General features: G+C 46.6%; 1 protein-coding gene across 1 annotated transcript in view; it reads right to left on the bottom strand.

Annotated features, from left to right (window-relative positions):
• Positions 1-15,135, bottom strand: part of PLCB2 (phospholipase C beta 2) — a 573,513-nt gene that overhangs the window by 300,071 nt on the left and 258,307 nt on the right. Inside the window, exons 9-10 of the mRNA XM_085626894.1 lie at positions 14,267-14,433; positions 3,661-3,807 (exon numbers count right to left, since the gene is read on the bottom strand). Coding sequence (XP_085483020.1) covers positions 3,661-3,807; positions 14,267-14,433 — 314 coding nt within the window. The remainder of the gene's footprint in view (positions 1-3,660; positions 3,808-14,266; positions 14,434-15,135) is intronic.

The following is a 15,135-nucleotide window of genomic DNA, read 5'->3' as shown; positions in this document are numbered from 1 at the left end:
GTCGATCAACCTAGAGTGGAAAACATGCATTGTCTAACAACTGTTTGTCACATCGTGTGCAGACCAAGGTCGCTTCGCAGAGCTCGGGATGGTAACAACAGATTGCTCTCGTGTGAGGCAAAACTCGAGTCAGCAGTTCGTTTAAGCAATAACATGTGAACGCAGTGTCGTGTGCAAAAGCAGCAAGATGGCTTTCTAACTTCTGACGTGGTTATGCTAACTTAACAATGTATGTACGTATTAAGGGAGTCCTTACTACAACCCCAACAGGCCAGCTACCCTGCACAACAGAGCTGTGGTCAAGAGTAATCTAGCACCTGTTCACCTGTCCGTCCAGACTCCTGAAACTCTGTCCAAATCTTCTCTGTCTGGTCTGTTAATCAATTGCCGATCAGCAGCTAGGGACGCCGCAGATATTGCTGATCTCATCCTTTGCAAAAACTCTGACTTAGCAATCCGAACAGAATCATGGCTCAATGAATCCTCATCTCCATGCCTGGACCTCCTAGTCCCTCCTAACTACAACATCGCAAGGCTGGACAGACAATCAAACAAGAAAGGAGGAGGCATCGCCTGCATCTACCGCACTAACCTTCTTGTCACAGAACTTTTGGCGGACACCACCGAATCCTGCGAATACCTCGCCCTCGCTATTTGCAGCAACTCCACACAACTGTGCAACCTGCACATCTTTTACCACCCCCCAGGCATGAACGACTCCTTCACCGACCACCTCATGAAAATCATCACAGCTAAGATTCCCACCAATGCCAAAGATATTTTCCTAGATGATTTTAACTTGCACTGGAACGATCCCAAGGATTCACATGTCAACGCCATCAAAGACCTCCTGGTTGACCAAGCCCTGACCCAAGTCTGCTCACTACCAACTCATTCAAAAGGGGCCACTCTTGACTGGATCATTTCCAAAGGTTCAACAGTCAAACTTATCTCTATTGACCCATGCGACTGGTCTGACCATCATGCCATCACCTTCCATCTACCTGGCACCCACAAGACAAGAGCACCGCAACCGGCGATTCCTAAACACTGGATCAGAGACACCAAGAACCTGGATGGCAGTGAACCTGAGGCTCGCTGCAAATCTGACCTCCCCCCGCCCTTCGCATATCACAACAGTCAGTGGCCTCAACGATCACTACTCTGCAACTATATCAAACATCCTGGATGATCTAGCCCCACTAAAACTGAAAAGAACCCAAATCAAAGACAGAAACCCCTGGTTCACGGGATCCCTTAATAATGAGAGGAGAGCCCTCAGGCAACGGATAGATTCTGGAGGCAGCACCCCTCTGACGCACATCTGAAACTCCTCCGCCAGGCCAGAAATGTCTAGAAAAGGAACATACTCAATTCAAAAAAAGACTTCTTCAGAACTGAACTAGAGAAAGCCAAGAACAGACCACACAAGCTCTTTGAACTGGTCAAACACCAATCTAATAAACTGGCCAAAACATCAAAAGAAACCCCCAAGTCTCTTATATCCTCAGAGGAATTCTCCTCTTTCTTCGCTGACAAAATCTCAGCCCTCGGAAACGAACTCAGCTCCATCACACACCCTCAACCCCTTCTGACCACCACGACGCACCCGCAGGCTCCTACCAAACATCATGCTCACTGGTCTGTCTTCAAAGACTATGACGAAGACTCCATCTCTAAAATCCTATCTACCTTAAACCAGAACAACCATTTTAATGACCCGCTCCCTTCCAACTGTCTAGCTGCCGTTGCCCAATCCATTATTCCTAGCTGGCCTACAATAATCAACGCCTCCCTCCAGCTCCCTGCTGATGCCTGACTCTCTAAAAGCCGGCCAAGTCCTCCCCATTCTGAAAAAGCCGTCGCTGGATCCAGCCTCCCCGACAACTTCAGACCCATCTCCAACATCCCCAAAGTGCTGGAGAAATGTGTGCAACAGCAGCTAAGTCAACACATCAACAACTTCCACCTGCTCAATGACTTCCAATCCGGATTTAGATCAGGGCACAGCACCGAAACCACCACGCTCCACATCGTGGATGATGCCCTCCAAGCCCTTGACCTAGGCAAAACTTGTCTCCTAATTCTCCTGGACCTATCCTCCGCCTTCGACACAGTGAACCATGAAAAACAACTTGAACGCTTCAAACTCAGGATGGGATTGGATGGCACTGTTCAAGAATGGTTTAGGTCCTTCCTCCAAAACCGGTCACAGAGATTCCTAATCAACGGCAACCTATCGTCACCATCCCTGGTCACAGTTGGAGTCCCTCAAGGATCAACCCTGTTCCCTACCCTTTTCAACCTCTACCTAGAACAGCTTACCGAAGTATTACGCACTGCTAATATCTCCTATCATATGTACGCTGAACTACATCAAAACCTCATCTCTCGAAGAGATTCTCTCCCTGAACGAAGCCCTGAAACTCACCGTCCAATGGCTCGCATCCAATCAACTCAAACTCAATGCAAAGAAAACAGAATTTCTCCTGGTCTCCCCGCCCAATACCAACCTTGAGATTCAATCATGGATTAAGGCTATCAGAGCCTTAAATTGCCCACCGACCATTGTGGACTCGGCCAAATCCCTGGGAATTACCCTCGACAGCAACCTAAACATGCAGGACCAAATCAATTCGATGGCCAAAACAGCCAGTTTCCACCTGAGCTACCTTAGGAAATTGAAACCCTTCCTCAATGCTCCCGACCTGAAAATGGCAGTCCAGGCACTTGTCACCTCTAGACTGGAATATGGCTGCTCTACCCTCTTGGGTTTACCCAAGATCTCCCTTTCACCTCTTAAAGCCTGCCTCAATGCGGCCGCCAGACTACTCCCCTGAATATCTGGCACAAAAACTTGTGATCTCCGGAGGAATCAGAAACTCCCAATTTGCCAGAGACCTCTTGCTCCTACCTGCACGCTTTCGGAAAAATAAACTTACAATGCGGCCTTCTCTGGGGCTGCTCCAAGAATATTGAACTCTCTCCCACCCGACATCAGAAGAATCCCCTCTCTGACTCGCTTCAAAAAGGATGCCAAAACCTTCCTTATGAGTAAATTTTTCGTTTAAATGTTGCCTCAACCACCACTATGGCCCTGATCTATGGCCATCCATTGCCTCCCTTCGGACTACCTAGTCACCCGATCAGAAACTTGGGGCCCTGACTTGCATAATTGTAATCATAACCTGTAAATATGTTATCTAGTCTTGAGTAATTGGTTATGTAAACTGTAAATGAGTGCCCTTCTTTCCCTTATGTACCCGGCACCATGCCCCCTACTACTCGATCTGTTACTTGTTGATTCTAAGCCTGTCTGTATATTGCTTTTGCTCTCTTGTAAAGCGCTCTGATACCCTAACGGGTGAAGTTCGCGCTCTATAAAACACATAAATAAATAAATAGAAAAAAATCCTTGAGATCATAAAAATTGTTTTTGCACCTATCTGTCATGGCTGAGTTGTGAAATGTCAAAATCTGTAAAAGGCGTTAATGCATCCAACATTATTTAACCAATTGTTCTGCATTACATTTCATAGTAAATCCACATGCAATTGCCTCAGACTAAGGAAATTGTGGTGGCCTCATTAAATTGCCAAGTCACGCTTAAAAAAATATTTAGGACAGAAAAAATTTGACGGTTTCAAATTGAGTACTCACCTGTGAGGTACGTATTGTGAGATGAATTGATGAAATAATGGGAGAGTGGTTGAGTCATGTCCTGGTTTAACGTCAGCTGGTCCAGGGACACCACACTGTTCTCAGCACCACACAGGAACCAGACCATCCCTTCTGGGGATAACTGACCTGCACATAAACGTCTCTGCTATTATAATAGTCTCTATACATTGTTTCTAAAGTTAAGCCGAATAAGAACAAGTATTAGTCAATTTGCTGATGCTAATTGGACGTACCGCTGAGAGGTAAATATTGCTTATTCCAATGTGAAAAAAAATCACCTGCAGTAGAATGCACTCTACACAGTTCATGCCAATGGTATCAATATAGCTTGTGGTAAGTGAATAACCTTGAGCTGTTAACCTCTAATCGCAAAACACCTATCCCAAAAACAGATAGAATTTGAAACTTACAATAACATTAAATTTGGGCTTCTTTTACATTAGGCAAACCCATAACAATCTCATACAAAGTGAAAATTCATTATATGTGATTACGAAACCCACTGTTTCTGAAGCAGAATTGTTTTTATTGCAGGGTTAATGTTAGCGAGCAAAACATTTTCTTAACTTCATCTCTCAGCCCTACCCTGTTCAATGTCTACATGTCTCCACTCACCAACATCATCTGATCCCAAGGCATCACCCACATCTCCTACACCAATGAAACCCAACTCATCCTCTCCCTGACAGACAAGACAACCACCACCAGAACCACCTTCATCAATTGCTTGACCATGGTAGCAGAATGGATGGGAACCAACTTCTGGAATCTCAACTCTGATGAGACAGAAGTACTTGTGTTTTAAAACAGGACCTCCTCAAGGGACACCACCTGCTGGCTGACAGAGCTAGGACCAACACCCACTGATAATGCCAGAAATCTGGGGATCATCCTGTACAACAAGCTCAACATAATGGCAAAAGTCAACAAATTGAGCGCTAACTGCTTCCACATCTTACGTATGTGATGAAAGATCTTCAAGTGGCTGGCACAGAACACCAGAGGCACCTTCATGCAAGCACTCATCACAAGCAAACTTGACTATGGCAATGCACTCTATGCTGGAAACTCCAATCAGCTCCTACGCAGATTTCAGACCATCCAGAATGCTGCAGCAAGACTTATACTCAACCTCCCACACTGCACCTACATCTCATGCAACCTCAGAGAGTTCCACTGGCTCCCTATCCACAAACAAAGCCAATTCAAACTTCTCACACACACTTCAAAGCCTTGAACATCACTGGGCCAGTATACTTGAACAGCCGCATGAACTTTGACCAGTCTGAATGACACCTACGCTCAGCCTCACTCTCACTGGCATTCACAAAAGCAGAGCAGGAGGTCGTTTGTTCTTCTACATCACACTCAAAACATGGGATGGCCTGCAAATCACTTCTGGAGTTCCACAAGAAGCTGAGGATCTGGCTCTTTGAATAACACATGCCTACACATCTGCTCAAGTGCCTGGATAACCTCATGGTTGATTAGTGCACTATGCAAATCGACATTGTGTAACATAACAGGTTATTTTTCCTAATACTGAGATGTTAATGCAAAACACAGAAAATATATTTGGTCACATGTTTGGAACTCTGGCCAACTAAAATCTGTAATTTCTGTTAAATTGTTTTGGACTAAATAGCATAACATTTTAAGATATTCCAATACATATGGTCTCAATTTCTCAAATTACCAATAATGTAGGATCTTGGGAAGTCAGAAGGGGGAATGAAATTGAAAGGTATTCAAAGTTTTTGAGGAATAACTAGTGGAAATAGGACTTTCTGTGCTGATTTCTTCTACTTTTTCGTGGTATTTCAGCCTGAGACTTCTCATTTACAGTGAAATATCACACATTCCCATCAAATTATGGCAAGTACAATTATAATGGCCAACATTAGTAATTTCTTTTCTGTAAGTTGTGACTGTTGTACTTAGCTATTCGGCAGTAAAGAAGAGAAATAACCATTGCTAGGAAATTACTACTGGTATATTCTGTGCTGATGAACGGACTTTAGTTGACTTCGTTTTTTTTCTAGCACAGAAGTGCAACCATTGGCAAGGCAAATAGGTCTCAACTATTGAAGACGGGGCTAATGGCTTTACCAATGCTTTTTAAATGCCTGCAAGCTAATGCATGCTTCATGACACATGCACACGCATAGCTGGAAATTGTGCAATGGATAATTTATTAAAGAAACCTATTCAAATATGGCTCCTGATGTGTGTGCATGGATTATGCATGTGCACCTGCATGATGCATGTGCATTACGCATGTGCTCTTCATTATGCAGCCTTTTAAATTTACAAGTCTAACATAGCAGACAATCACGTAAGCCAGGTAAATTTAAATTTAAAAAAAGGAAAATAGGTGTATATAAGTGCAAAAAAATAAAGCATGCTGCTCAGTAATTATGCTTTGCAGCAGGCAGACCCCTGCAATAAAAATAATGTAAACATTTTTTTTTTAAAAACATAACGGCGGGACTGAGATGAGGAGCAGGGCATGGAGAAGTTGTGAGCGGGGAGGGAGTAAAAAACAAAGCATACATAAGCGCACAAAAGAAAGAAAATGATCATGCATGCAAGGGCAAATAAAGGAAGAGTGTGGCCTAGCATCACTTTGCAGATGATGGCTCTTGTAACATTTAAACTAAGAAGCTTATTGTAACTATGGTAGTCCTCTGGACTGCTGTAGCCATAGTGGTGGTGCCGGCACTGCCGCACCGGCTGTCCGACTGCACTATTACGAGTTTGGCCGTTGGACTGCCAAAGGACAGCTGCAACCACCAGGGATCCCAGATCCCCAGCGGTGGCATAGCAGTCTGTGGCCCGCAATATGCTTGACTGTGTCGCTGCAGCACCACCAAGCATAATTTACGAGCTTCTTCACTGCCACAGTTTTCATGGCTGTTGTCTCACGGCCAGAGGATGCATGCAGGGGAGCACATGGTGTGCCCCCCTGTAGGCATGCACCCCTAGTTCCAACACGGCATGGACTCTGCAGTTTATTGGGTATTATTTTGGGAAATATTTTTTTTATTTATTTGCAATTTAAAAATAAAACATAATTTGTCTCACAACATTTAAAAATAGGAGTGCCTAAAGGGGGCGTGGCTAGCGACTGACGGGAATAGTCGCTCTCTGAGGCGGCTCCGCAACCCTCGCCGAAATATCGGTACATTTCTCTGCTTATAGCTAGGTAGATTCCCCAATCTCATCAAGAATCTCCTCCTTTAGCAATCCAGCACAAAGGCGCTGCTCGTGAATGTATCCCCCCTGACTTGAAGCCGGTGAGAGCTGCTGACTCGGGACGCTCCGTGAACACCAAAATGGCGACCTGAAAGGGGGAAGAGACAGCTATGGACAGAGCCTGTGAAATATAGACACACTGCCCTTGGTGACGGGACTGGCATCGCTTGGAGCTGCTATACCCCCTAGGGGCCACCGAGAAGCGATGGTGGTGGGGTGATGATCGGGCGCTGCTGTGGACGGTGGCGCGAGGAAGACGCATCTTTGGCCCGCGGGAGGCTGAGATTGGGCCGGGTGGCCAGGTAAATCGAGGCCCCCGGCTTTGGGGCCTACCCGCGAGGCCACTGGGACACGCCAGGAGCTGCTGCATCCTCCGGGAGCCAACAAGGGAGTGGAGGTGAGGAGTGCCGATCGATAGCTGCGGAGGGAAGAGACGCGACAGGGACACCTTCGCCGCCCGCGAGGTGCTAGGAGCAGGCCGGGCGGCAGGTGCCAAATCGAGGCCCCGGCTTTGAGGCCTACCCCCGGAGACACCAAGGCATAACCGCTCCTTCTGGTTTCAGGCCAGCAATAGAGAGCAACGGGGGCATCTATTCCCTACAAAAGTAACAGCTAACACTGGTCCCACAATATCTTTTGATTTCCTCATGAGCCCCTGAGCAAGACGCCAGTGATGGTGGGGCTAGGAAGTGGCCAGGCAGCCCTGCAAAATCAAGGCCCAGGCTGGGAGGTCTATTGGCGATCACAACAAACACTGATCGTGCACCATGGACTCTGGTCTGCCTTAGCAAATATAATGGATGTCGGACCCTTGACCTCTATTCAGGGCAATAGCAGCGGGTGCTGCTTGGCAGTCCGGCCCCCAGCACCCTCTGGCCTCCTCAAGCGCCCCTCTGTGGGATACCACTGTAGAAGGTACTGCAACGACCCGATGCTCGACCGGCTCCTACAGGTTCCAGGAGTGGCGGAGAGGGCCCCTCCGCGTGAGACCGACTTGTAAAGCGTCCGAAGCATTGTTCGCTGCAATGAAGAACTTAGGCATTATGGTCGTAGGCTGCAGACGAACTGCTCCGATATCGGGACAGACTCACCCTGCTGCCTAGAGATGACCAAATTCCCTCCTTACTTACCAGAACCACCTGGAACACCGACAGGCCGGCGGAGGGCAGCCCTTTCCTCCGCGCAGGTGGCGGCAATTACAGATGTGTATCTTCGAATCTTAGCACTTCCTCGTCTCCTAAATGGGCAACAACAAAGGACTCAAATCCCAGTCCCAAAAACAACTGGCAAAGTTTGCCTGGACCAAACAAGGAGAGGACACCGACGTGACACCAGGAGATGATCCCAAAACCTCACAACCTTGCCCTTCAGCTAAAAGCCTCACCCTTGAAGACGTCACGGAGGCCATAGCAGATGTACAGACACCTTTAGCGACGCGTATCGACTAAATATTGAGGTAACCCTCCTGCGAGCAGACCTAAGGAATGTGGACTCCAGAGTCAAGGACGTGGAAACCACTATGACGGCTCTCATATGCGACACCTCTACTCTGCAGTAGCAGGTGGCTCAAATCCAGAATCAGCAAAAAAGGATGGAGGAGCTCCTGGATGATTATGAAGGGAGGGCGAGATGGAATAACATCCGTATCCTAGGGGTTCCTAAACGGATGGAAGGACCAGCCATGGACCTCTTTGTGGAAGACCTGGTGATCAACAAACTCCAGCCCAAACGTCTCTCCAGCTACTTTTCCATCAAACGGGCCCATAGGGTTCCCGGGGGGCGTCCAAAGCCTTTAATTTTCACGACAGGGATGTCATTTTACAGACAGCACGGGCCAGACCTCAGTTGAAAAGTGGCAATGCAAACGTTACCTTTTTCCTGGATTTTACTGTTAAAGTTCAGGCACAAAGACGCAGCTTCACAGCGGTTAAAAAAGCCCTACGCGGCAAAGACATTAAGTACTCCATGCTGTTCCCGGCTAAACTTCGGGTAGAATTCGAGGGTAAGACATGTTTTTTTCGGTCCCCGGAGGAAGCTTGGGAGAGGCTGGAGGGATGGCGTCGAGTAGGGAAACCGTTGGAGGGCTGCAACAACAGGGGTCCCAACAATAGCCAACGGGCTCCTCCCACATCAAGAAAGCATCACCCAGAAGAGGACTTAGATGGGAAACTCTGACTCGGGCCGCCGAATCTCGTTTGTTCTCACCAACATTTCTTAGCCACGGGTGTACTTTCCAGTTCCGAGACTTGGGACCTACATGAGACGACTCCTTAGGTGATTGTCGACACTGTGTCTGAGGCAGAATTAACAGTACTGAGCTTATGCCTCAAAAGTTTTACGCTAACACGCAACATACATGAGGATTGGACTAGAATTGACTGCTTTTAAGTTTACTATGAATATATTACGTTGATTAGGCGAGGGGTGGAGGTGGTTAGCCAGGCACCTCACACATGGAGGGGTAGGCGACAGGCCCTCTGCCTTGTTGGGGAGTGGATAGTTCAAATTCCACTGACAAGGGGGCAGGGAGGGGGGTTCAGAGGGGGGAGAGGGAGGGTAGTGGAGGTTTTCAATGTTCTAGTTTTCTTTGCACAGAGCATCCCAGTGAACCTAACTTTGCCAGACCAATATGCTAGACTACTGCTGCCACCTATATACTTGGGGGGGTGAGACGGGGGGGTTCCGCCACTACTGTTATCATGTACCGCTCTTCAGACTGGGGATCAACATGGATGCCACCAACGATCGCACTGCGTTCCCTTTTTGCTCTCCACAATTACCCTACATGGCAGACACAAGGGATGTGAGGCTGTCAATACTGACGTGGAATGTTAATGGCCTAAGCAGTAAAATAAAAAGGGACCTGGTCCTGCAGTACCTTAAGAAACAATCGCCAGATTTGATACTATTGCAAGAAACTCACCTGGTGGGTAATAGTTGTAAGGCTCTCAACAGGTGGGGGTACAAGCTTCTGGTCCATGCAGGGTTTACATCTGGGTCTGGAGGTATGGGTATCCTTATACGTAACAATGTAGCCCTTACTCCTACCCGTATATGGGCTGATCCACAGGGCAGATTTGCTGTTTTGGAGGCACTCGGTGAGGGTAAGCCATTGAATGTATTATCGGTCTATCTTCCACCTGCGCTGGGGAAGACGGCATTGCAAGACCTGGGTAGGATATTGATAGATCTTCCCCCTGGTACTCTTATATTAGGAGGGGACTTTAACATGATAATGGACGAGAAGCTTGACAGGCACTCCCAGAAATCGTCTCCCTGGCGTAGCCCACACATGGCTGACTTCACCCAAGCAATGGGACTTGCTGACATTTGGCGCATGCTGATTCCTGCTCTAGTTCACTGCACACACTATTCCAATGCACATAAAAGTATGTCCCGCATTGACTATTTTTTTACGTCCCTTGCAGACATAGGTCACTTCCAACATTCCCAGGGGCTCCCAAGAGGTATCTCTGATCATTCCCCCCTCAGGATTGAACTTACTTTTCACTGGCAGTATACCCAAGGCCCCATAATCATTAACCCACGGCTCCTTGAAATTACAGATATTAAAGACGACCTTGCTGAGCACACAGACCATTACTTCACTGAACATGTCGGCTCCGTCAATTCGGCAAACACTATGTGGGAGGCCTATAAGGCAGTAATTAAGGGGCACTCCCTAGCATTGAAGGTCGGATATATCCGAAACCAAAACGCACAATTGACTCAACTTGAAAGTGACTTGCTCCAATTAGAGGCTGAAGCCACAGCCCACAATCTCCGGAATAAACAACTAGAATATAAAGCCCTAGCACGTGAAAAAACCCAGGCGGGTCTCCTTCGTACACGCCATAGGGTAGACGAGCTTGGAGAAAGAGCCGACAAAATGCTGGCGTGGCTAGAACGGCGGGATCAAGTGGCTCAATGGGTCCCTGAAAACTTACTTGAGGGTGAGACACGGGTAAAGGACCCCCGAGAGGTAGCGGAAGCCTTTGCAGACCACCTGGAGGCAGTATATACCTCCAAGACCACCACCGCCTCCGACGACCCACATAAGCACTTGGAGGAAATGAACCTACCTACACTTTCGGACAGTGACAGGGACGCTCTAGACGCAGACATAACAGCAGAAGAGAAAGCTATCTTTGCCGTTAACTCGGGGAAGGCAATGGGGGCCTAACGGGATTCCGATTGAATTCCTCAAGGGTATGGCCCTTAAAGTGGCTCCACATCTAAAAAACATGTATGACGAGAGTCTGGAGCAGGGTATTCTTCCCTTGGATCAAAGGCTAGCTTCTATAGTTGTCATACGCAAACCGGGTAAACCAGCGACCAACTGCGGCTCATACAGGCCCATCTCTTTAATCAGCTCAGAAGCCAAGATATTAGTGAAACTTCTCGCATCCTGTCTGATTGCAGTCCTCCCGTCCCTGGTCCATGAAGACCAATCAGGGTTTATACCGGGCCGCAATACCGCTTTAAACATTCCTCGAGTCCACAATGTACTAGGCAGGCAGCCATATTTGCAGGAAGACGTGGTTATACTGTCATTAGATGCCACCATGGCGTTTGATTTGATAGAATGGCCTTACCTCTTCGAGGTATTGGTGAGGTTTGGTTTTGGTCCACGGTTCCGACAGTGGGTGGCACTGCTCTACACTAAGCTGCTAGGCCAAGTCAAAGTAAACAACCACACGTCACGTACATTTGCTTTACAGTGAGGGACTAGACAGGGTTGTCCCCTGTCCCCCCTACTTTTTGCGTTGACTCTCGAGCCATTAGCACACTGGATACAGCGGGATGTTTCGATACGCGGACAGCGATGGAGCAAAGACAAGGAAGACAAAGTATTGTTATACGCTAACGATATCCTAATATACTTGGCATCCCCTCGGGCCTCTATTAACAGCTTGCTTAACGTCATTACTAACTTTGGCAAATATGCAGGTCACACCATCAACTGGTCCAAATCTGTACTATATGCTTTACACGGCCCTCCACCTAGGCAACCTCGCGGTTATACGATTGAATTGGCCACTGAAGGTTTTAAGTACTTAGGTATCTTTATCACACCTGACCCCAAAATATTTTATGATCAAGATCTTCTGGGCCCCTTTATACAACTCCTAGAAGAGGTCAAACACTGGAGGTCGCTACCCCTGTCCCTCTTAGGAAGGGCAGCCTTATTTAAAATGCTTGCACTCCCTAGATTTTTATACGTACTTCAAAACTGCCCATTCCAGCTTGCTAACAATTATTTTACCACCACTGAAAGGGAGGTCTGTACCTTATTATGGGACGGGAAGGCGCATCGCACCGCCCTCCAGAAGCTAAGAGTGGTACGATGGGGGGATTGCCCTTCCGGATCTGCGTCTATATTACTGGGCCTCACAACTGGTGGCCATCAACCACTGGATTTATGGCTCCCAGTCGAACCCGTCCTTCCAACTAGAACAATATCAAACAGGGCAGGAGGGATATCTAGGTGCTCTCTGCAGCAAGGCCCGAAGGGGCCGTTACCTGGGGCCTATGTCACAAACTGTGGCCATTTGGCATAAGACCACCAAGCGTCTAGGACGGATGGATAAACTCACAAAAGCTACATCGTTGTGGTCCTCTCAGCGGCTGGGATTGCTCTGCTACCACACAGGGTTTGATAAATGGGATACCATTGGCATAACCAACATAGGAGACCTGGTCTGCAAGGGCAAAATTCTCACATTCAAGGAACTGCAAACCAAATATGCTCTTGCACCAGGAGAGGTTTTTCGATATTTGCAGATCAGACACGCTCTTCTCACACACATTACAGACCTACCCTCCTTACCAGACTCCTCCCCTTTAGAGGACCGCCTGCTCTCGGAACTGCTCTTGACAAAAGCTATCTCCTGCACTTACAGTAAACTCTGTAACAACTTACCTTACTCCTTTCAGACTCTTAGGGACCGCTGGCAGACGGTCATAGGGCCAATAGATGACGAGGATTGGCAAGCAGCATTAATGTCTCCCAGGGAAACGGCAATAAATCACTGCTTTCGCCTCATACAACTAAAAGTTCTACACAGGTCCTATCTTCCCGGGGTACTCCTGGCAAAAATAGGCAGCCATACAGATGCGTTGTGCCTTAGAAGCTGCGGCCAAGGCAGCACCTTTTATCATATTCTGTGGGACTGTCCAGAGATACGTCCTCTGTGGAATAATGCACCCAAAAAAATGAGGGACACATTGGGTAAGCAGCTCCAATTATCACCTTGAATGGGGATTCTAAATATATGGGAGGCCACCGACCTGACGGACATAGAGCAACAATGGGTGGCACTGGGGTACTTGCGGGTGAAACGGGCTATAGCGATGCTCTGGGCATCCAACACACAACCATTGATGGTTGGATGGGTGGCGGAGATGGATAGATGCATGATAGCGGAGAAGGAGGTCTTCAAACAGCGGGGATGCCCCAAGAAGTGGGACAAGAAATGGGGAGGCCGGAACGCCTTTAGGGGGGAGATTTGTACTTCACCGACAGAGGATATGGCGATGAGTAAAGACCGAAACAGTGACCTTCCAAACCATTAAATATATGTAGTCTGTGAGTATTGATGTACCGTAATGCACGGAAATTGGAATGTAATATGGTATTGCAATGATGACTCTGTGCTTTCAACTTTAATAAAATTGTTAAACAAAAAAAATAAAATAATAGGAGTGCGGAGTAAAAAGCAATTGTGGTGTAAAGACTTAGAGGGTAAAGGCATCCATGCATAGTAAACACAGTGTTGTAAAGGCATGCACTGTAAAGGCATGTACAGTAAAGTCTGATATTCGGGGCAGAGCACCCAGAAGTGGGATGGAAGTAAAAACAGGGCTCAGAAACAGGCGGGAAAGAGAACAAGGAAATGCACCCTAAAACAAGTGCTCCATTAACTTTTCCAATCATAAAACTGTGAGACCGAAATGCACCTGGGTGAGACAAACATGAGGATCAGAATGAAAGTCCATTGAATAAATATCAGATACCTTGAAAGCTATCCAACCATGAGCAAGAGGCTGAACTAAAGCCTTTTGTTCAAATGTCTGTACCGACACATAAAAATGTCTGGTAACCTAAATACCAAACATTCTTACAAGGCTGCCATGTTCAAAATAACTCTAGTCCCATTTGATAAAAATATTGAAACTAATAAACATTCACACTCCCCTTTCACCCACACCCCCATTCCATTCAAACAGGGCAATGGAGACCGGGTAGCAAGAATACAGCTGCGATTAGAAGAAGTCCATCCATTGATACAGGGGGTACACTTAGAACCAATTGTTAGAGGGTACTCACCTCTTTGAATGTTAATCACACTGGGTTCATACTTCTCTATCAGCCCTTGGACCTGCTCAGTCTTTGCAGGTGGAAAGAGGACTTCATTAAGACGTGAATCCCGTTGCTTCTTATTAATAAACTTTGTTAAGTGATCCTTGGCCATGTAGGGTTTTGCTTTTGTTTGGCTATTGAAAGAAGAAAACAAGCAAGGGGTATGATCACATGACAATGAAATGTAGTTGCTTGCTAAAAGAATTGTTTATATCCACTTGTAATATGTAAATGTTTGGGCTCTACTATTTTTGGAATTATTTATCCACTCTTGCCTCTACACACATTTAGTCAAAAACAGAATCACAAGCGCATATTGAGATGTACTCTCACATACACATACATAACGCAAGTGAACAAACCAAAAACATACACATTAATATATATATATATATATATATATATATATATATTCACTGAAAAAAAACATAGGTTTTAGGGACGTTATAGTTAGTTGGACATTTCACTCATACAAAACCATAGAAATTCACCCGTTTTGGTTAGTTCAGCTAACTATAACTCGCAACCCCGCAATGCACTGCTGATGACGTCACATATTACATCATTCATGACATAGTCAGTGACATCACTGATGACATCACTGATGACATCTCAAATGACATCACTGATGACATCACTGATGACATCACTGATTACATCATCCACGTGACAATCTGATGCACCTCCTCACACTAATATAACCTTTGATACACCCACTCACTGTAAAATACAGAATACCATTTTCGAGACCATCGGCACACCAATACCAGTTACCACATATGCACTCACTGATTTCTAGGTCTAACACACATCCACTCATTCACCCATACAGTCAC

This window comes from Triturus cristatus, chromosome 9, assembly GCF_964204655.1.
Source record: "Triturus cristatus chromosome 9, aTriCri1.1, whole genome shotgun sequence".
Taxonomy (NCBI): domain Eukaryota; kingdom Metazoa; phylum Chordata; class Amphibia; order Caudata; family Salamandridae; genus Triturus; species Triturus cristatus.
This window is presented reverse-complemented; position numbering and strand designations above follow the sequence as displayed.